This window comes from Solanum stenotomum, unplaced genomic scaffold (assembly GCF_019186545.1).
Source record: "Solanum stenotomum isolate F172 unplaced genomic scaffold, ASM1918654v1 scaffold15835, whole genome shotgun sequence".
In the NCBI taxonomy this organism is placed as follows: domain Eukaryota; kingdom Viridiplantae; phylum Streptophyta; class Magnoliopsida; order Solanales; family Solanaceae; genus Solanum; species Solanum stenotomum.
In genome coordinates, this window is record NW_026023752.1 from 6404 (window position 1) to 28213 (window position 21810).

At 35.2% G+C, this 21810-nt stretch overlaps 3 protein-coding genes across 4 annotated transcripts; 2 read left to right on the plus strand and 1 right to left on the minus strand.

Moving 5' to 3' along the window:
• Nucleotides 1–5004: 5004 nt before the first annotated feature.
• Nucleotides 5005–6051, plus strand: LOC125850289 (zinc finger protein CONSTANS-LIKE 2-like). The gene is made up of 2 exons (XM_049530141.1): nucleotides 5005–5630; nucleotides 5814–6051. The coding sequence occupies exons 1-2, from the start codon at nucleotides 5127–5129 to the stop codon at nucleotides 5868–5870; spliced, it is 561 nt and encodes a 186-aa protein (XP_049386098.1). The 5' UTR covers nucleotides 5005–5126; the 3' UTR covers nucleotides 5871–6051.
• A 5599-nt stretch (nucleotides 6052–11650) lies between these two features.
• Nucleotides 11651–17654, plus strand: LOC125850287 (26S rRNA (cytosine-C(5))-methyltransferase NOP2B-like). The gene is made up of 17 exons (XM_049530139.1): nucleotides 11651–12091; nucleotides 12189–12373; nucleotides 12477–12540; nucleotides 12624–12757; nucleotides 12853–12936; nucleotides 13036–13110; nucleotides 13250–13321; nucleotides 13423–13496; nucleotides 13944–13996; nucleotides 14545–14654; nucleotides 14923–14991; nucleotides 15065–15139; nucleotides 15649–15741; nucleotides 15834–15913; nucleotides 15991–16090; nucleotides 16836–17176; nucleotides 17286–17654. Exons 1-17 carry the CDS (start codon nucleotides 11848–11850, stop codon nucleotides 17344–17346), a joined length of 1914 nt encoding a protein of 637 aa, XP_049386096.1. The 5' UTR covers nucleotides 11651–11847; the 3' UTR covers nucleotides 17347–17654.
• Nucleotides 16834–21653, minus strand: LOC125850288 (universal stress protein PHOS32-like). Of its 2 annotated transcripts, XR_007444773.1 has the most exons (3): nucleotides 20783–21653; nucleotides 19052–19166; nucleotides 16834–16935 (listed from the first exon to the last, which is right to left on the minus strand). XR_007444773.1 is itself a non-coding variant. In XM_049530140.1 (2 exons), the coding sequence occupies exons 1-2, from the start codon at nucleotides 21468–21470 to the stop codon at nucleotides 18517–18519; spliced, it is 708 nt and encodes a 235-aa protein (XP_049386097.1). In that variant the 5' UTR covers nucleotides 21471–21651; the 3' UTR covers nucleotides 18237–18516. The 2 variants fall into 2 exon arrangements, 1 of the variants encoding a protein (XP_049386097.1); XM_049530140.1 differs by lacking the exons at nucleotides 16834–16935; nucleotides 19052–19166 and adding an exon at nucleotides 18237–18536 and having other exon boundaries at nucleotides 20783–21651.
• Between the last annotated feature and the right edge of the window lie 157 nt (nucleotides 21654–21810).

Here is a 21810-nt window from a genome sequence, read left to right on the forward strand (position 1 = left end):
TATATCCGATTAATGATAAATATTATAGTACTAAATATTTTTTACATGCACTTCTATTATATAAAATAACTACAATTAATTAATGTGTATTTTATCTTGATTTATTATTTAATCATGATTATGTAATTTGATTTGATGTCAATATATAGCAAGGGTGTGTGTTTTGAATTTAATTGGTCAAATTATTTTTTTTAATAGGTTATTTTTTTAAGATAACTGGAACAAGTTTTATAAATGATAGTTCACGATGATTGTCTAGACCCCTACACCCCACCCCATTCCCTACTCCCATTGTTAGCACCGGTAGCACTCTCGACGCCTCTCCCATCCTCTAGCGTTTAACTAAATTATATATAAATATTTGTAAAATAATTTCATTTATTTATTTACTTACTAAACATAAAAAAAAAAATAGATGATAAGTCTATCACTTAATTTTTGGAAAATATTTTCTAGTCAACAATATTTTCTTCATACTATATAAACACCCCATGAATGTGAATAAACCTTCCTGAGATGATGCCCCCACCAAGAGACATCCATCCATAAATATTATATTGCATTAAAATATCATTCCATATATATTCATGTATTATGTAGAGAATGAAAGGGACATTTGAAATTAGGTTGAGACATTAATAAAACATATATGTAGACAAATGTGCACATAGATTAGGAACATGATTATACATGGACCTAATAACCTTACATTTGAGTATGGAGGATAGCCATTATTATTTGTTTGTGTGATATAAAGTTGTTCTAGAAAAGCATGGGCCTCAGCATTCCCTAGCCCCAACTATAGATGCGTGGGTCATAGTATAGTTTCTAGGCATAGCTTCTATATGTTATCCTTGTTTTTTTAGATTTACATGAATTTGATGCTTAATCTCCTTATATATATTGGACGAGAATAATAAAATTCTCGCACAAGGTACGTTGAATTATCTAAGCTTTAGCTACAATCTATTCTTTTTAAACTTATATAACTTGTGAATTACATTGAATATGTTACTGAATATTGATCAACGATATTCTAATATAGTAAAGGTTGTGTTACAAATGGTGTGACACCATGTGGTAATTTCACCAACGTTAATGTGGCTGTATAACAAAGCATCTACTCGTCAATTCATCAAAAGTATATGATGTACATTTCGTTTCATGAGTGGTAAAAAATAAATTAACGTTTTATGGACGTTTGACGATACACTACGACATTATTATTTAATTTGGACCCCCAAAGTTACATCACTGTCACTAAGCTGGGGCTTAACTCATCCTGGTTCGTCGAAAAAAAAAAGCAAGCAAACAAACCTGTTTATGATGCCATCTGGATTCAGACATTTGGTGCTTGTCAATTTCTATTCCCTATATTTCATATAATTAACTGAATTTTTGAAGCGTTTTTCATTGTTCAAAGTTCAAGATGGATGTTTGAAATATTTTTCATATTGTACCCTTTCATTTAATAATGTTTTATATTTTCCTGGAGATAAATTGAACTACTTACAAAGATATTTATCACAAAAGGCAATAGTGAAAAATGTGATTTAAATTATGTCCTTAAATATTTTTCTTAATAGGTGTACATTATGTCATAAATTCACTTAATATTGAATAAAGGGAGAGTAATATATAGTAATAAGGAAATATAAGGTTGCAGAAAATAGTTCTAGAAAAGAGATAATGTGTTATTTTTTTCTCTATATATAGTTTGTTAACATTTTATTTTAGATAGATATAAACCAAAAATTGCTAAGTAGTATTACAAAACAGATAATTATTGGTTTTTCGACAGGAGCTTTTTTAACAAATAAACTAGAATGGTGTTAATATCCTCTGCTATTTCATGAAGCGTATTTATTTAAACTACAATGGACGTGCAGGGGTCAAGCTATTTTTGTTCAAGAGGGTCCATTAGGATTCGTTCGACGAATAATTATACCGTATAATTATTGGGTTAGGTTAAATTTTTTTAATTATATACTCCTTCTATTTTAGTTTATATAACTCATTTTTCTTTTTAATAATTTAAAAAAGAATGACTCATTTCTATAATAACAATTTAACATTAAAATATTTATTTTACCCAAATAATTTATAGACACACAAACATCAATCTCTTATTTTAGACCTCAAGTTTCAAAAGTTTTTCTTTCTTTTTTAAATCACGTGTCAAGTCAAACTAATTTATTTAAAATAGAATAGAGGGAGTATTTTATAAGTATTATGTTTGAAGGGAAGGTAAGTACTTTTTATCCTTGTCTATGCCAAAGAACTAGAACAAAATTAACTACTCTAGATCTTTTCTTGGTTCAAGAATTAGATTAACACTTGATAAGATCTGAGGCAAGTCTTTTAGAGCACAAGAACGAGGGATGCTATCTCTCTTCTCCTTCGTCACTCAACCATCTGAAAAATACATGTGAAATAGTGTTTTTATTTTACGAAAAGGAAAGAGCTGGGTCAGCCATCGACAAAGGAATACCCCTTGCACTTCAGACAGCCGTCCGTAGCATCATAAGGAGGACCCCCCTTTCGAGGTACAAAAAGAGTACGGTACATAGGAGGTTGGCTTTCGGGTGATTGGAGAATAGCTGTAAGGGGGCTCACAACCAAAGGATGCACGGGGTGAAGTTGCCACCATGAACTAAGGATTGGAAGGGTTGAGGATAGAGTTTCTTTTTCATTTCCAGGGTAGTTGGCAAGAGCCAGCTTCGCCGTCCTTACCTTCAATCCAATCTGATTCTGATTCCGCGAAAAGTCTTTCAAGTTCGGATACGATCACCCAATATAACCCTCCTTAACTGCCCTAGCTTCTTGCCCATCCGAGGGTAGCGTATATTACGCTCGAGGTCTCTCGAGCCTCCTGTTGTACCAATGTCTCCGTTTTAGGGTTTAAGGAATAAGGTAATGAAATTCCGGTATGGACTAGCATCTTCAATAGTCAACAGTTCTTTGGGCGACAGAGGCCCCGCCTAAAGTTCTGACTCAGACATCCATCCCCTTCGCGCTTCGCCCGCCCTATCCATCCGCGCGCTGGCAGGTAGGGGCTTATCTATGTGATTCGCTACGCTTGTCTGCGCCTATCGGCTGATTCTATTGCCGGTGCGCTAGCTTAAGGAAAGCAGTTCGTTCCGCATCAATTGTACAATAAAATATATCTCGATTGGACTAAGGAAGAACAAAAAATCTTCGCTCGATGATTATTTAGTTTCTCCTGTTACCTTGTTTCAAAGCTAGCGCCCCTGCTCTTTCTATGAGTTGGCTACTCCGTTGTACGCTATCTTTCTCTTCACACCTGGCCACCCCGGTTCCTTTCTGCTTTTTTTCTTGCTACGGGATTAGCCTGTTTGGCGTGGTTTGTTACCTAAAAACACCATCCTTTCTTATTGGCGTTAGGGAAAAGTCGAATTTCTTTTTTAATCCCTGGGGAGTTTCACGCTCGAGACCAATCATCTATGTAAAATAGATGAGAGCGAGAAAGAAGGCTCGAGAGACCTGTCTGGAATCAATCAACAAAAGCTTCACTTCACCTGCACAAGCACACGGTACTATACTAATGGAAGCCCTACCTACCGAGGAACCACATGAAACGAAGAATAAAACTTAAAACTCGCTAGAATGCAATGTAAGGGTTACGACGGATGGGACCTTAATAAGGCAATTTCTAAGATAAGACGGACGACTCGGCTGCCTTCCCCGCTAAAAATCTTTCCCGACGGTCGCTCAAGCACTTTCACGCAACAAGAAAGCAAAGCCTATCGTATCTCGCGCCATCCGAATAGGTTTCAAAGCAAGCAGTACGGCGCAACAGAGGAGCCCATTCAGTATCGTCTTTGTTTTAGAATATTAATGCGTCCTGTCTTCATGTTGTATTATTCCCATTGACTGTGACCAAACTGCGTTCCGAGTGTCTTTGTAGAGAAGAGATAAATCTTCCCCTAAGATAGTCAGGGATAAACCGCTCTACAGAACAGGGAACAGGAAGGAAAGTAAAAACCCCCGATAAGAAAAAGCAATCAGCCGCTGTCACCGACCGGGACTCAGATCGGATGGTGGAGTACTATTCTACCACAACGAGACAGGCATCATCGAATCGAAGGCCGAATAGAAAGCATTCCCCCCAGTTAAGAGTGCTTCTGCCCCGCCAACAGCTCTCCGGTCTCCCCAGGTGCTCATGTTACTTAACAAAAAAGCATGAAAATTATGACGTAGGGTGGAAACCCTTCGTGACTGCAATCGTACGTTTTCGTCTTAAGAGAAACAACCTCTGAATCTGGTTTTGTCATTAGGATAGGAGGGAAATCGGCAGCTCGACGGAGAGCTTGCCCGGNTTCGGCATGTATGAGATTTTCTTTCCTCTATCTATGTCATACTTGGGATTCACTGGCTGGAGGGTCTAAGACCCTTTCGGAAGCAAACCCCAGAAGAAAGATGGAGGGGGCACTACCTGCAGTTAGAACAGACAGATAAGAGCACATAGCATCACTTACTGGGATCGTCGAACGGAGAGCAGCATCGCATTGAGAATTGACTCGTCGGATTAACCACTTAGACGGAGAGTTATGTTTCGGAGTCAATTGATCCCTCGATCAAGTCCTAACTAGAAATATCTTAAGAGAAGAAGAGAAATCATTTGGATTCGAGGCGAAGCCCCTCTCCTTAGAGTCAAGTGGCTTTCAAGCCCTCTCCGCCGTTACGGAGTTCTTCTGCTCTAATCTTCGAAATAGAAGGTCAGTTGACTGAGGAGGGGGCTGACGCCTGCCCAGTGCCGGAAGGTCAAGGAAGTTGGTGACCTGATGACAGGGGAGCCGGCGCTGCCCCCCGCCGTGGGGTTAAGGGGGAGGTATTTTTAGTAATTTGACAGTTGTTAGACACTAACAAAAATTTAAAAAAGGAAAAGGGGTGTGGTTGATGACCTGGGGTTGTGGGGAGTGATGTGACTTGTGAGTTTTTTTTTGCCTTTTTTTTCTATATAAGGGCAAATGTGGATTGTAGGCATTTACTATATTTCTTGTAACATCATAATCTCCAAAGACCTAAAGCTTGACCCAAATTCGAGATAGAAAAATTATAAAAATCTTTTTTTTTTTAGTGAATCTATATGTGTGATAATAACAATGAAGAAATGTGAGTTGTGCAGTTCAATAGCAAGAGTTTATTGTGAATCAGATCAAGCCAGTCTTTGTTGGGATTGTGATGCCAGAGTTCACACAGCCAATTTCCTTGTGGCTAAGCATTCAAGAATTCTTCTCTGTAATTCTTGCCAATCACTTACCCCATGGAGTGGCTCTGGCTCTAAGCTTGGTCCCACTGTTTCTGTTTGCCAGAAATGTTTTCATAATGATGGCGAAGATCAAGATCTTAATGATCATAATAATGATGATACAGAAGAAGAAGATGATGATGAGGACGACGACGAAGATGAAGATGAAGATGATGGAAGCAGTGATGGTGATAATCAAGTTGTTCCTTTGTCTTCTTCAACTACAGATCAACCTAATCCTCCCTCTTTGACTTCAAGCTCTTCAAGTAGTGAAGATTCCACTAGCGGATTTCACAGAAGAAGTGTAATTGGATTTTCACCTAACAGAACAGAGGAAAATATTCAATCCCATTATTGTGTAAGTCTTTAATTCCTCTTTGTTATTAGTTACTCCCTCCGTTTCAATACTTGACATTATGTTCTAAAATTAAAGTTGAAAAGTGAAGAATTACATTATTTTTAAGCAGGAGAGAGTAACGCATGATTCCAATATTGTTTTCTAAAACTGAATGTGTGTTCTGTTTTCTTTTTGTATTTTCAGGGCATTACAAGACCTGAAGAGAAGGTAGAAAGGAGGAGTTCATGGAGATGGAGATAATTATTAAAGAAGGGATATTTACAGATCAAAAGCTAATTCTGTTATCTCATCAATGTATGAATAAATCTTCTTGTAAATGACATGTGAGTTAGCTAGTCTTTCTTGTTCCCATTTGCTCACTCTTGAAATCTGTATAATGATTTTACTGCATACACTAATTTTTTAATATATATTTTTCCTATGACAATCCTTTTATTTTTTCCATGTGAGAGTCTTTTTTATTTTATTTTTGTCTACTTGAAAATATAAAAACCAGATGCAGCAAATCAAGATGAGGGAAAAATATGATTAGGACAACACAGCTCTCAATTATGTTGATAATGATTGATAACTCATGGTTTTACTCATGGCAAGCAAGACTGATATTTTGCACCAAATACAATAAAGAATGCCTCATTGTTAAAGACCAACGACAGATAAGATTGAATCAAGTTCAGCGTAATTTAACATATTATAAAAAATTAGCGTCTAACCAAACAATACTATTATTTTGAAACGGACACTTATTATTGTTTTTCTTCAAGAAAAGCATAACTCTTTATTCTAGTGGTCCATGACTATATGAAGATACTTATTTTTTACCTAGTTATCCATGGCCACGAAAACAAGCTATTACCAATTAAAGTAAGTTTTTGACAAGTGGTGTTTTTAGTGGCAGGACGTTAAGTACCCTCTGTCCTTAATTACTTGTTCACTTTTGAATTAACGCACCTATTAAGAAATCAATTAATGACATAGTGAGTTTATCATTTTACCCCTATTAATTGTGAAGTGGATGAAAAGTTCTGTATTTTTCAAAGTAATTAGTCATTTAATTGAGGGTATAATAGGTAAAAAAGAAATTGTCCTTTTTTTATTTGTCAAAATGAACAAGTAATTAGGGACAACTATAAATGAAAAAGTGGACAAGTAATTAGGGTGAGAGGGAGTATTTCCTAATCCTTGTCTGTTCATTTTCTTTCCTTTTTGATCTTTTTCTTTTGCTTTTTTTGTTGTTTCCTTTTGCATCTTTTCATTTTTGTTTGGACCGGATTTACTTTTTGGTTTCTTATTTGTCAATAAATGGGCCTTTGTGCCCTCATTTAATTTATTTTTTTTAAAAAAAGGAGATAAAAAGTCTATTCTCTAATAAGTACTATAGTTGCTTAGACTTTTTATAGCTAACTAAATAACGTCAAAATGGATCTAAATTTAATGACCAATACTAACTACCAGCAAGCACTACCAACTTTATTTTGAATTATTGTATGATATGATCTTATTGCCTTACTTTGTGATTCACAATTCCTTTGTCACTATTTCTATCTTGACAATTAATATGGTCCAATTTCAAACCAGCCGGTCCACATATTGACTCAATTAGACACATTGAATTGGACAAAAAAAGTATATATTAACAACCTCTCCCCCCTAACCCCAAAGTCCCCTACTCGAGCCGGAGCCAGGATTTGAAATTTGGGGTTGTTGATATTTGGGTTCAACCACAACTCTAGCATTTTCGTGGCCCCTTCTTTACCATTGAGCCGTGAGTCAATTTTATTAGGGAGATCACAAGTTAATATACATATATATTTATTTAATTTTCTAATTATACAAATACAAGATCTATATAAAAGGTACTGAGTTCATCCGAACCGCGGAACCCCACGCTCCATCCCGCGTACCCCACCCGCCTAAGGGGAAACCAGCAACGTGTGCAGGGTCCTAAAATTCCAAAAATATACTACTCCTACCTAGTTTTTGTTGTAGTAGAAGTGGGACCATAATAGATAAAATTGTGGATGCCACTGGAATTTGGCCTCTTCTACTTTTGATTGCTTCCATGGTCATCAATTGACCTTTTGGTACTCAAAAGTCAGAACTCACAACTTGAGTAGAATTGTGCATGAACCTGAGACACTTGTCCGTATCCTTGATAGCATTGTTCTTTAAGTGATGCTTTGCATACTCCACAAGTTTTCTACAAGACAACCCTTTAAAGAGGAATAATATAGAAATGGATTATTAATTATTCGCTAATTGCTCCAACTATTAATTAATTTTGTTGAAGTGCATATATATTAATCTGTTCTAAAAATTAAGCTATTAAAGAAAAGACGTGACTTCATTTAGTTAACTATAGGTTAACGTGTTCAACCAGGTACATATAGAGATATTTTTGTTAGTGAAAGTGGTTGGATCACTAGGGCCAAGATCTCATCTTAAAGTAAAAGATTTTCTTTTCACATGCTTGTTATAAAATTAATTAGTGTTGGATCAACTTGCATTGATTTTTATTATAGCCAGTGTAAAGGGTTGCTCGAACGGTAAGGACCCTCATTCTCCAACTTTAAAGTTATAGATTTGAATCACCCAGAAAGCAAAAAAGGTGAAAACTCCTAATAAATAGAAAGAATAAAAAAATCTTAATTTGCTTGAACTTGAAATTTAATCCGACTTCGTTTCTGCTTGGTTAACTATTAGGTCAAATCTTGAGTACGGATGCAAATTAAGGAGAGACTTCTATTAAAGTTAAAGGGGTACAACTAAAGTTAAGCCGGATTAAATAAAAGTGACATTACATGTGCTGATTATTAAGGTTTAATTTGATTAAATTATGTTAGGGTGGAAGATTTAGTGACAAGCTGACAGCTAACTATATTTTGCTAAGGTTAAGCATATAATCAAGGATCATGGGATTGTAATCTTTTAATTAGCATATGAGACCTTAATCATGACGCTTTTTATTAATCTATAATCTATAGTTCTATACCATTAAAAATAACGTGAGCAGTTAAAGCATAGTATAATAATGAGATTAATTAACAGACTCAGGCCAATTAGAAGCAAAGTTTTCGACATGGCCACGTGCATAACAATAACACAAACCCTATTAACAAAATTAATTGCAATTTGCAATCAAATACACGACGACATCGCTACAAGCCCTGTAAATAATAGTAGTAATTTAATTGCAATTTGTCAAATTGTCTAATGTTTATATAAATATAATATTTAGGTTTCACACGCGTACTTATCGTACAAAGATTTTTCATGATACAGGCATGTTAAACGATGCATAACCTATCCTATTTTTTAAATAGTTAATTCACACATATCATCAATTGTACAGAACGAAATCACTTGTAATAGCAAGAATTTAATAATGCTTATGTAATGTACTTGGGAAGTTGTTAACGTTCAAGATAATTAAGGAATCTAGTCTAGAAATAAAGAAAGAAACTTTAATTTGTGTGGGGGTAACACATTGCGTGAACATGAAAATTGCAGTACAGATATGTGTGGATATGGTGTCATTATTTTCAAAATGGTATCCACCATAACCTTGTGATAAATTGATACTCCTCCGTCTCATTTTATATGGTACTTTTCGGATTTCGATATTCAAATAGTTTATTTTTAACCGTAAGTTTTTCATAAATCTTTTAAACATTTTGAATTATTAATTATTGTGACTTATAGTACTTTTTACGTAGTTTACAAATATATAAATTTCATTTCAAAAAAATTAAAGATTCCATACGTAAATTATCGATCAAACTTAAACTGTTTGACTCTTGAAAAATGAAAAGTGACACATAAATTGGGACACAGGGAGTATTTTATTTTTGTCCTTCATCTATAGCTTTTGGTAGGTCCTTTAGATTGAAAATATCTTTGGATTCTGCTTCACCTGAAAGATCTGATTTGTGTGTTTCACAACCATAAAGCCAATGATTCCTCATTTTTTTTTTGCTTTCGTTCCTTGAATCACAGCCACGCAATTAAGCCCTCTGATTTTTTTTTCTTTGCTTTTTATTAACATGAATAGATCAAAGAATAGTATAAAATTATATAAGACAATAAATATTTATGAATAATATAGATGTCGCTTATTAACATGAGAAAATCAAAGAATATGAATAAGTTTGACGATAGACCTTTGAATGTAACTTTTTCACACCATGAAACATTAATCTATATATATATATATTCATTCTTTTTCCTGTATACGTTTATAAGGGTATGTTTATAGGCAAATAGCTACGCCGGGTTTAAAGGGAGATTAAGTGATTAACCGAATAGTATTTTCCCACATTAAGTAATAAAGAAGGCAGATTATTCTTGTTCAAGTATGCCTAAACCAAAGTATACTTTAGTCAAAATCATGTCAATTTATCCACAGTTATTAGATTCTTGATCTAAAATTATCAGTATTTCTTTCGTTCAAACAAAAGAAAAACCTAGTTTTATACACACTTAACTCTAATTTAGTAGATCTTATTTTTAAAGTAAACTTGATTAAGATCTTATACACCCTAAACTTTCAAGTAAAATCATATATAAAATCAAAACCAAATCACTTCTAAGATATTCATCATATTAATTTTAAGGAACTCAGCTTTTGGCACCAATTATGAGTCATTGATTAGTACACTATCGTCATGTTTTGCGGTTTGATTTTTGCCTATTTAATTCTAAGGTGGACTACAAGTTTCATCAAAAACAAGAAAAAATGAAAAGCAAAATAGAAAAATATTTCCTTATGGAAAACACAATCCTTAAAAATGACTCGAGTGATACCAAACACACTCATATATATATATATAGGGTTTAAACCAAAATAATTATAACCCGACCATATATAAAGGGTGTTTTCAACAATTTGAGCGTAGTTATCTTTATGCATATGAAATCTCTCTTTATGTGTTGAGCGTAAAATATCTTTCTAGTCAATTTTTTCCTAATGAAGTATTAAAAAAAGTTGGCAACTTTTCTTCTCTGTGGCCACCAGAAATGCTTAGAGAAGATGCTTTTGATTCACTCAGAATTTTTGAGCTGTAATGTGATGTATTGATACTTCTGGAACATATACAGTACCCAAATTGATATTTTTTTGCTTTGTTCATCTTGTTTTTAATCATGATGAGAAAGTCACAACAACTCACAAAATATTCTGACAAATTTCGAGTACATGCATTTGAGGTCGGCCCCATCACTTCTTTCTTCCTTTCAAAATGACACTTTGCAAAGCATTACCACTTAGCAATATTCTAGTCTAAAACAACGTGGATTAAGGCGAGTCCGTAAGTTCAACTTTGAATCTATTATTTTAGTTAAAATTGTATATATACATAAGTGAAAAATAATAAAGTGCATATATGCAACTTATCGGTGATGTTGGACCACAAAATTCTCCATTCTGTACCAAATTAAAGATGCACTTAGCTTTCTCATACACTTCCCAAAATGCAACTAAAATTTTCTTAATATAAATCAAAGTGAATATCTTAAAAGGTCCTTCAACATAGTAAATTTTCTACAAAATTCACACACATATATCTCTCGTCTATAAAAAATCGAGTTAATATCACAAAAGGTCACTCAACTTTGAGAATTTTTCTAGTAAAGTCATTAAACTTTATTTTGTATCAATAAAATCATTCAACTTAGATGTTTGTATCAATAAAATCAGTCAACTAAATTTATCATTAATTATATACTATATGATATTCTTTTTATTTATTTACATGCAATTAGATCCAAATTCATTCACAATTCTATGGATTAACCCAATTAAAAAACGCAACACTTGTTTACTTAATTATATCGTGCTCATTGGATTGGCAGAGCTCTTAAACTTGTCTCTGTTTTCATCTTGATATTTCATAGCCTGACTGAGAGTGGATCCAATGAAAGATAACTAGCAGCAATCTGCAACGACAGAGCTNCAAACCCAAATTTGCACCCAATCCAAAATTCCAGTTGAGCCCTCGCTAATTAATTTTCCCACATTCAGCCGCTATCTTCATCTTCCTCTCTGCATGCCTCTGTAGTTTTTTTTTTAAAAAACTAATTTTATTGGCTTGAATGGCTCACTGCAACTAACGTATTGTTATATTGGAAAAAAAATTAGGGTTTTGTTGATTTTCCGTTCAAGTTTTGGAAGTGAATTAGGGTTTTATTTGTGAAAACTTTTTGTTGCATTGTAGCTTAAATGGCTGGTCCCAAGCTCGGTAAGAAATCAGGTTCTAAATTAGGGAAACTCCCTGCCAAGAAGAAGCAAAAGAAGGAACCTTTGCCAGCTAAGCCACTGGAAAAGGAGGAACTTTTTAGTGATAGTGAAGGAACGGATGGGGATTTTCAAGAAGATGATGAACAGGAAATTAATTCAGATTCTGAGATGTCTTCTGACATCGATGACCCCTTTGCTGCTGATATATTAGGAAGTGGTGATGCTGGTACTGTTTTAACTTAGTGCATTGCGTTTGTGTTCTAATTTTAGCCATCATTTATGACTCACTAGCTATTCTTCTTTGTTTTGTCATATGTTTGCAGATGATGGTTCAGATGTTAATTCGGATTCAAATGCAGATTCTGACTCTGATGCAGATGATAATGATCTTGTAAGGAAGTCTAAAGCTATTGATGATGAAAGGAAAAGAGAAGAAGAGGACAATGATTTAGAACTGCAGCTCAATATTAAAGAAGAAGCTGATGATTTCAGACTGCCGACAACTGAGGTTTGCTTTACAGTTCAAGTTCTTGATTAGTGGTTTGATTTGTCATACACTCATTCAGGGGGGAAAATAATCATGAATGCCTAATTTGTCTTTGTGTTTTTAGGAGCTTGAAGAAGAAACACAGCGGCCCCCGGATCTCTCTAACCTCCAAAGGAGGATAAAAGAGAGTGAGTTTCTTCTCCTTCATTGAATTATATATATTTTTTCCGAGGAGTAAGTTTATCATTCAAATATAATAAAATAAATGCAGTTGTTAGAGTGCTTTCAAATTTGAAGTCATTGAGGCAAGAAGGTGTGACACGTAAGGATTACGTTGATCAACTTAAAAGCGACTTGGGTTCATATTATGGATACAATGATTTTCTGATTGAGTCATTGGTGGAGGTAATTTCCATCTCAAAATAGTGTAGACTGAACCTTTTCCCTTCTCAAAAGTTGCATTTTCATTTCAATGTGGATGATATGTGACCTTACTGCAGTTGTTTCCCCCTGTTGAGCTGATTGAACTTATTGAAGCATTTGAAAAACCTAGACCAATTTCTCTACGGACAAACACTTTGAAGGTCATGTTTTTTTCTGTCTCTTTTCTATCCTTCCGATTTTTCGCTCTGATGGTCGACTCATATTGTATCTCATATTGTATTGCTTGGACGATATTTCAGTCTCGCAGACGGGATTTAGCTGGCGTTCTTCTTAACAGAGGTGTCAATTTGGACCCATTAAGCAAATGGTCAAAGGTACAATCACAAAGATTAACTGTGATTCTGTGTGTTTTCTTTGGATTAACCCATTATTTAGGTAACAATTTGAATTTGTTATTTCTTAGTTTCATATGTATCCTTACTTATTTCAGCATATGCATTTATGACTTTGTAGGTTGGACTAGTTGTATATGATTCTCAAGTTCCAGTTGGTGCCACTCCTGAGTATATGGCTGGTCATTACATGGTAACCTGACTTGCTTACAGTTTCTTATAACTTGTTTACAAGATATATTTGCTCTTAATATGCAACTGTGATACTTATTTCTAATAATAACTTGCTTACAGCTCCAAAGTGCAAGCTCTTTTCTGCCTGTAATGGCCCTTGCCCCCCAGGAGAATGAACGTGTCGTTGATATGGCGTAAGTAAATAACTTATTTTCTAAATAATGTTAGCTTCAATTGTCGATCATTGAATTTCCACCTATTCAGTTCTTTATCAATATTGTTTTCAGATTTATTATCATTTCATTTTCTTATATGTATTAGTAAGAATTAACAAGTTTGATTGCTGAAAGAGTTGTCTAGTCCATACTTGGATAGTCTAGGATAAAGCTAATAGAAAAAAACAAAGCATCTGCTTTTCCTCTTTCTCTTTTAATTTCTTCTCTCTTTCTATAAATCAGCAGCTTTGTCTTAAATATAACTTTGTCTGTCTTAGGTTCAAGTTATGCACCTAATATCTTTTCTTTTGGGAGGAAAGCTAAAGCAATTTCTGCCATCTTCTTACTAGTTAGTTCAGTTAGCAGAAAAGTGAAATTTTTGTTAGCTTTTGTTCTCCTAAAGTGGGTAATTTTTTCATGGTGTAGTGCTGCTCCTGGAGGCAAAACAACTTATGTTGCTGCACTGATGAAAAATAGTGGTATGTATTCATTGTGCAGTTAATCATGTTGTATATTTTTCTTGTGAAGCAGTCCATTTTATCCACAATGCATCCATACTTTCTGGATACAGATAGGAGAATGAATTTGAATACATCTGGCTGCCCTGGTGTCAGTATTGATTATCTCCATTTCCTTGTAAAATAATTCATTGCTTTCCATTTCTTGTCCTGCTAATTTCTAATGCAGTTTACCAAAATATACTGGATGTTTTCGTTCTATTTTACTCTTCGCTCATGTACATCATTCTTGGGAAAAAAAACAGTACTTGGTAAATAATAACCTGCATTATCAATTTGTTTGCTTCCTCCAGTTGTCATTCCTGATGTGTCTGTCTTATATACTTACTGTTGCTTGTCCTAAGATTTTGTGACATATTAATGTTTGCCATGGTATTTTTCTAACTTCTCTCTGGTTCTGTTTTTGAAGTTACTGTAAATAATGCTGTCTTCCAGATTAGTGCTTAATAGCATTTTCCATTTCAATCATTGTCTGAATGACGCCGACATATTTTACCTTGAAAAACTAGGTATTATTTATGCAAATGAGATGAAGGAGTCAAGACTTAAATCTCTCACTGCCAATTTACATCGCATGGGGGTAACAAACACCATTGTCTGCAACTACGATGGAAGAGAGGTTTGAATTGGACTATTTTGCAATCTTCCCTTTAGAACTAGCACATTTTTATATTTTCTGTATTTTATATGGGGACAATGTCCTATTTTATCCTCCATTATGAGCACTCATGCTTATTGATTGAAGTAGGTCTTTACTAATTTCATCGAGCTACAGGCATTGATCCGACAAGATTTTATTCTTGTGTTTCTGTTTCCTGGTTTACATTCTTAATGATGATATGGACGAAGTTCTCTGATCTAATACCTTGTTTGGGGGATCATTTCAGTTGCCTAAAGTTTTGGGTCAGAACACTGCTGATAGGATTTTGCTGGATGCTCCCTGCAGTGGCACTGGGGTATGTGGTAATCTTTTATATATATGCTTGGCTTAGATCAAGTTTAAACCAATGAATGTTGTTCTTTCTGCAGGTAATCTCCAAGGATGAGTCTGTTAAAACTTCCAAAACTGCACCTGATATACAAAATTGCTCACAACTGCAGAAGGTATGAGTTAGATGTGTAAATTTGGTGATTTTGTGTCATCCATATTTATACACTTGCAACGATTTGCGCTGTGGGAGGATATCATGAAAATTTCCATGAATTAGTTGGGTGCTTCAGAGCTTGTCATGATTCATAACAGAACACCACAAAGTATATTGCAAGCATCTAACTTCTCAGGCTGTTTGAAAATACTGGTTTCTGAAAGTCTGCATTCTGTGAGAGATTAGTTGCATAAAGAATTGATCTTTATCTTATTTGTTTCTAATGATTGATTCCGTTGATCTTAATTGTTGTATAGGAGGACAAATTTTTCATTTCTAGTTGTCTTAACGCCTTTCTTTTTTTAATGTGTTGTTATATGTGTCCTCCCAAAGCAGGAAGGTGTTGGTGATGGTATTGGAAGCAGTGTCAATTTTGCTCCATGATGAATCTTTTCATCACATATTCCCCTATTCGCATATTGTTGTGGCCTTTGAGAAACGTGTTTTATCGTCAATTTTCATTTGCAGGAACTAATACTTGCAGCAATTGACATGGTTGATGCCAACTCAAAATCAGGTGGATACATTGTGTATTCGACCTGCTCCATTATGGTTGAAGAGGTATCTTTCTTAACATATATTTCCAAATGAATTCTCAAAAAAGCTGGTGCTTTGCAAAGTATTCAACTCATTTGTCTAACTTGGAACTGCAGAATGAAGCAGTTATAGATTATGCACTCAAGAAGAGAGATGTTAAGCTTGTGCCATGTGGACTTGATTTTGGGAGGCCTGGGTATAAATTTTATAGTGTATGTGCATTTACTTGAAAGGCTGTCTAATTCTACAACTAATTAAAGCTGCCTCTCGCAGATTTATTCGGTTTAGGCAGCACCGTTTCCACACATCTTTGGACAAGACAAGGCGATTCTATCCTCATGTGCACAACATGGATGGATTCTTTGTAGCCAAGGTATGCCTTATTATTTATAGCTGCGAAGCAATTGCTTTATTTAAGAACTTCTGTTTATTGAACTAGAGATGACTATAGAAAACAAGGATGTGAAGTATCAAGTTGAGAGAGTTCGAATGGAGGCTTCAGAGTCCTACTTATGATGGTCATTATTCTTAAAATTGATTACAGTAAAGTGCTAAGTGAAGTACAAAATGATTTATTTCTGTTCTTTTTTTCCATTGGAAAAAAATGCAGGAGAACAAGCCACATTAGTTATTCTGACTTAGCATATCATTGAATTGTCCTCTGAAAGTCGTCTTTTTTTTTTTTCTCGATATGATTTTTCCCTTTTGTCCTGCTTGGTTTACATAGTTTTGGCCATACACAATAAATATTATTCAACCCTATACACATGAGGTTTTGTGTGCTTCTCTTCAGTTCTCATGCTTCTGTACTCGTATAAAAATCTAACTTCCTCATGTCAAACAAACATTTCATCTTTTCATTAAGCTTGTGGAACTTGAAATGATTAATGATTTTCTTACGTGTAAGATATATAGAAGAATCCAAACCCCACTCTAGTGAAGACTACACTGGGTAATAGAAGAAATTATTATGGTTTCTGGGACTAAAAAATGAATTGGGACTGGCACATGTGGTTGCAAAAACAAATGAAAGATTATAAACATATTTCTTCTTTGGAGTTGCTGCAAGTTTGTTTCAGTAAAAACATTTTGCCTCATATGTCTTGTTTCTTTTTCAGTTGAAAAAGATGAGCAATTCTAAGTCTGCTGCTAAATCGTCGGTTCAGTCTGAAGAAGTAGAAGGTGCTGAAAGCATTGAGAACAGTGACCAGCAGGATTCTGAAGAAGATGATGACAAGCATTCAGATAAAAAAGGCATTGCAAATGAGAATAGGAAATTGAGAGAGGAAGTAGCAGGTGATAAAAAGAGGAAGAGGGATGTCCAAACACATTCAGTTAAGAAAGGTGCTGGACAAAACAGCGGTGCAACTAAAAATGGAAAAGCAGAAAACCAAGTGGTGGCAACAAAAAAGAGGGAAAAGAAGAAACCCCTTCCTAGAGAGGAAATTGCAAAAGCTAGGTACTATTTGTAGTTTCACTATCACGAGTTGTTAAACACTCTGACGTGCTAATGGAACAGAGTTAATTTCAGATCATATAACCTATTATTATCTTCAACATTTTTACAGGGAAGAGAAGAGGAACGCCCTTAGGGAAGCTACACGAAAAGCCACGATGAAGAACAAATGAGGTCTGGTGATACGCCGAGGATATTTTACCAGAGGCGACGTGAGCAAACATAAAACAAGAGATATTCTCTGGTGATTTTGTCAAGCTCACCTCGCATATAATTAGCAGCTGCCAGCTAGTTGCAATATTTTTGTTATTGGTTGATGGATGACTTTGAGATGAAGAGGGCTGGAGGTCGTGTATGATTTGCTTTAGAAAACAACTTAGGATTCATGTTTTGCATGCATCCAAAAATTTTGTATTATACTTTTAATGTACTTGGGAGTGAGCAATGAAAATTATGAAGGGAAAAGGTAGTTTGTATTCCATCATCTATTTCAATCCTCTTCTATCATAATCTTTAGCCAATGAAAATTATTAAGGTAAAAGGTAGTTTGTATTCCATCATCTATTTCAATCCTCTTCTATCATAATGTTTAGCCAATGAAAATTATGAAGGGAAAAGGTAGTTTGTATTCCATCATCTATTTCAATCCTCTTCTATCATAATCTTTAGCCAATGAAAATTATTAAGGTAAAAGGTAGTTTGGAGTAAGCTTATGTTATGATTTCCTCAAGAATCTCTAGTTTACATGTTGTGAGGTTTTGCAAGTATTGATCGACGTGGTATCTACCCAATCATCACATCCAATTTTAAGTATGCTATAGGTCTCAATAAAATAAAAACACGCATATTTGGTTCAAGATAAAAATGGAAATCAATCTAATTTTGAAGTCCAAACACCGCGTAAGATAAAATAGAAGGGACCAGGTCAGCTATCAACTGACTGAAGGCTCAATTTGTAACACATGGACACTATTCCTTCGAAGCCTATTGTAAGTTATCTGACATATTTAAGATTGTGAAGAAACTCTCCAGAATAATAACAGAAAAAGCTCAAGCATAGTCGTAAAGCATTCAACAGAGAAGTTGAACTTGCAAAGCAGCTTCAAAAGATAGTTATTCCACATAAAAAAACAGACAGCCTTTTTAAAACCTAAAACAAAGAAAAGAAGATCATGAACAATTACAACCATTCCAAACTTCATAAACTCGACACACAGCAGACCACCATAAGCAGAAAAAGAAAGCACTGAAAACCACCAAATTCATGTTCCAAATGGCCCACGCCTACACCAAAATCAAGTCCGCCTCACCCGTACTCAAACATCTCTTCACCTTCAACTTATTCAAGAAGCCTTCTCCGAATCTGCATAATGAGGACATCTTAGGAATCAACAATGTCATCTATAAGAGTGAGTGAAAACATGATTGATGCTAATTTAATGGAAGGAAAGGGCATTGTTTATATCTTTCACAGTTGCCTCCTTTGAGGCATCGTGTTCCTCTAAGGAAAAACTTGTGTCCAACAAAGATCAGACATTTCCCAAACTATGGAGTTGTTTAGTATTTTCATCTTTACAGTAAATCATTTACCTCACTATTTAAATATTAATACTACATACATTTGTTCCATCTTTATCTAAAGAAAAAGAAAACGACAATAAGAACTTTATCTACATGGTGACCTTGCAGAACACTTGGTGGTGCGCTAAAAAACCATATAGAGCATCAGCTACAAATCTTTTATTACAGAAATAGGAATGAGTGTCAAACCCACTACACCTCTCACTTGTCAGAAAAATGAACCATGCAAGAAATAACAAATTCAGGAGCTGGAAACTAACACAATTCATGGAGATCACATGATGTCAAGGTTCATACCAGAAAGGGGTCAAAAGCCTGGTTTTCAGCTAGAGTACATCCAAAGCCTATGCTAGATTGTCAGTGCTGAAGAAGCATTGTTTTCAAGTTGAATGGTGGAATCAAAGTCACCTTACTGCAGTTATTTACATCAAGTTATCTTCTCACAGATTTAGCATATCAGGACTGATTTTTCAACAGTGTACACATACAGAAGATGCCAAGGTAAGTCTATCCCTAAGATGCTAAAACTTGAGTACTTCCACAAGAACCTCAAAGCAAAGAATATATTTCATTGAAATGGCCATGGTTTATAAGCTATTCCTGAATCCTGACATAAGCAAAAGAACAAATAGAATCTAGTTTCTAGGTTTTCATATATCTACCAGAAAAGAAAAAAATCAAAATACAACTGTTAAACCTTCTTTTGGAGCTCATATCAAATCCTTCTAGCCAGTTCTAATTTTTTTTTTTTGAAATTACTCTAGCCAGTTCTAATTTTCCGCAAAGAAATGGTTCAAAAGTCGAGATTTCACAAGGACAAAGTAGAAAAACCAACAAAGAGAACTCAACTTCTTTATAACCGAGAAATCTTAAGAGGATCAGCAGCGTACAGTTCGAAATTCGTTGGATAATGGACTTACCCATCTACCCTTCACTTAAGTACCAGGCTTTTGTCTATAGTAGGGTTCAAACCCATAATGTGCGCCTAATCCATACAACATGAGCTGCGCTCTTACACTAGATCAACGCCCTGGGGCCAAGAGATTTCAACTTACTTACTTCACAAGGTTCACCCTGCTCTACCAAGTACCATTCCCTAAATTTTAGGGCCAGCATTTTCTCTTTCCACCTGTATCAATCGCCACCCACTAAACCTCATCCCTTCAATCTACTTGTTGACACTATTTCCACCAGAAACCGTGCACTTGTTTACCTTTCTTCCTCTCTCTCATCTACAAGTAATTGGACCCTAGGTGAAAAAGCTTCTTTCGCTAGGTAACCTAGGGGAACAAGTTACCCAATAGCAGCACATGCAGGAATAATGGTATTTGAGGATAGTAAAAAGCCCCACTAAAGCATATCTAGAAATGAAGCTGACTTTCAAAGAGTACTACTATCATTAACCAGAACAAGACTGTTGTATTTTCCAAAAGAACTAACTAGGACGATTATTCATATGAATTTTGTCACAAACAAGTGAAACAACTCATATGTTACAGATGTATACCACAAAATGCTTCACAACTGATAAGTTACTTACAACTAACATCTATCAACTATGCCAAAAGCCAAACAACTGATTCCATAGGTCAAAAAGGGAGAAATACCCAAACCCTGCTCAATGGCTACAACTACACAAAATTCACCTAACATAAATACATTACTCATCTAATCAACAATCATCATATGATAACGAAACAGAAATAATATTTGACATGGCATTACTTACGACTAGCTAAGCTGATTGAAACATCAAACTAGAGTCAACCCACTTCCTAGCTGATAATCAAACATCTCGACCGAGTAATTACAACAGACCACTTTCACATATCTAAAAGCACACAATAAAAATCAAAGATAAATGTCTAAAAGCATAAACCCTTAAATAAAGTCACAACCTTTGAGGCAGTACTAAACATCCAATCATTTAAACTAATCATCCTGGTATTCCTTTGATCAAACAAAGACCACACATAATCAATGTCTACTTGCAAAGAAATAGAAATTGTGATCTGGAGATATATATACCTGCAGTTTTATCGGAGGCATCATGGTATATAGGCTCCTCCTCAGGCACAGGGTGAAGCACATCTGTGACCGAGTCATTGCCACTAGTAGCATCTTTATCATCAGGATATCTAACAACAACAACAGGGCAAACACAATGATGCACACAGTAATCACTCACACTACCAAGCATCCCTCCTTTAGGGCTACGCCTTGATGCACCAAACCCTCTACTCCCCATTATAACAGCACTCAAACCCAACCTCTCAACTTCCAAACACAACCTTTCCTTCATATCATGATCCTTCACAATATGAATCTTGAATGGAATATTAGCCTCCACAAGTGGCTGAGCTAAATCATTAGATTTCGTAGTTGTGAAGTTATCAAAATCATCTTCCAGTTTCCGCTGTGATTCTTCATTTTCAGTGTCAACAGAAACATCAATAGCACCCCAATCAGCTCCATAAAGTACCGAAGTTGGACGGACGTGAAGGAGTATAACGGCGTCACCTGGTCGGAGGTAATTTTGCACAGCCCATTGGACGGCATAAGCACTTTCGTCGCTAAGATCGACGGCGATAGCGACCTTCCGGTTAGCTCCAGGAGTGGGAGTTCCTAAATGGAAACGAGGAGATGCCGGTTGGTGCATGATCGCCGTGAGTGTACGGTCGGATTCTGGTGGTGGCTTTTTGGGTGATGTCATCATGGTGTACAGAGATAAATACGAAATGGGTATTGAAGAATTCAGAGAGTTATCGTGTATTTTGTGATGTTCGAATCCGATTCCACAGTGTGTATTGTTGAGTTCTTGGGACCTTTGGGAAGAAGAAAGGTTACAGGAATTAGCTGGAATAGAGTGTACTGGAGGTTTTTTTATATTTTTTTTATTTGAGAAATGGTCAATAATATATTGACTTTTTTTTTGGGCTAATCTTATCCAATACAATACACTTGAATAATACAGTATTTAATTTAATTGGTGTCCAATATTTTGTCCTTATCCCATCTCTTTGTTAATAATATCCAAAAAAAGAAGAAAAAAAACA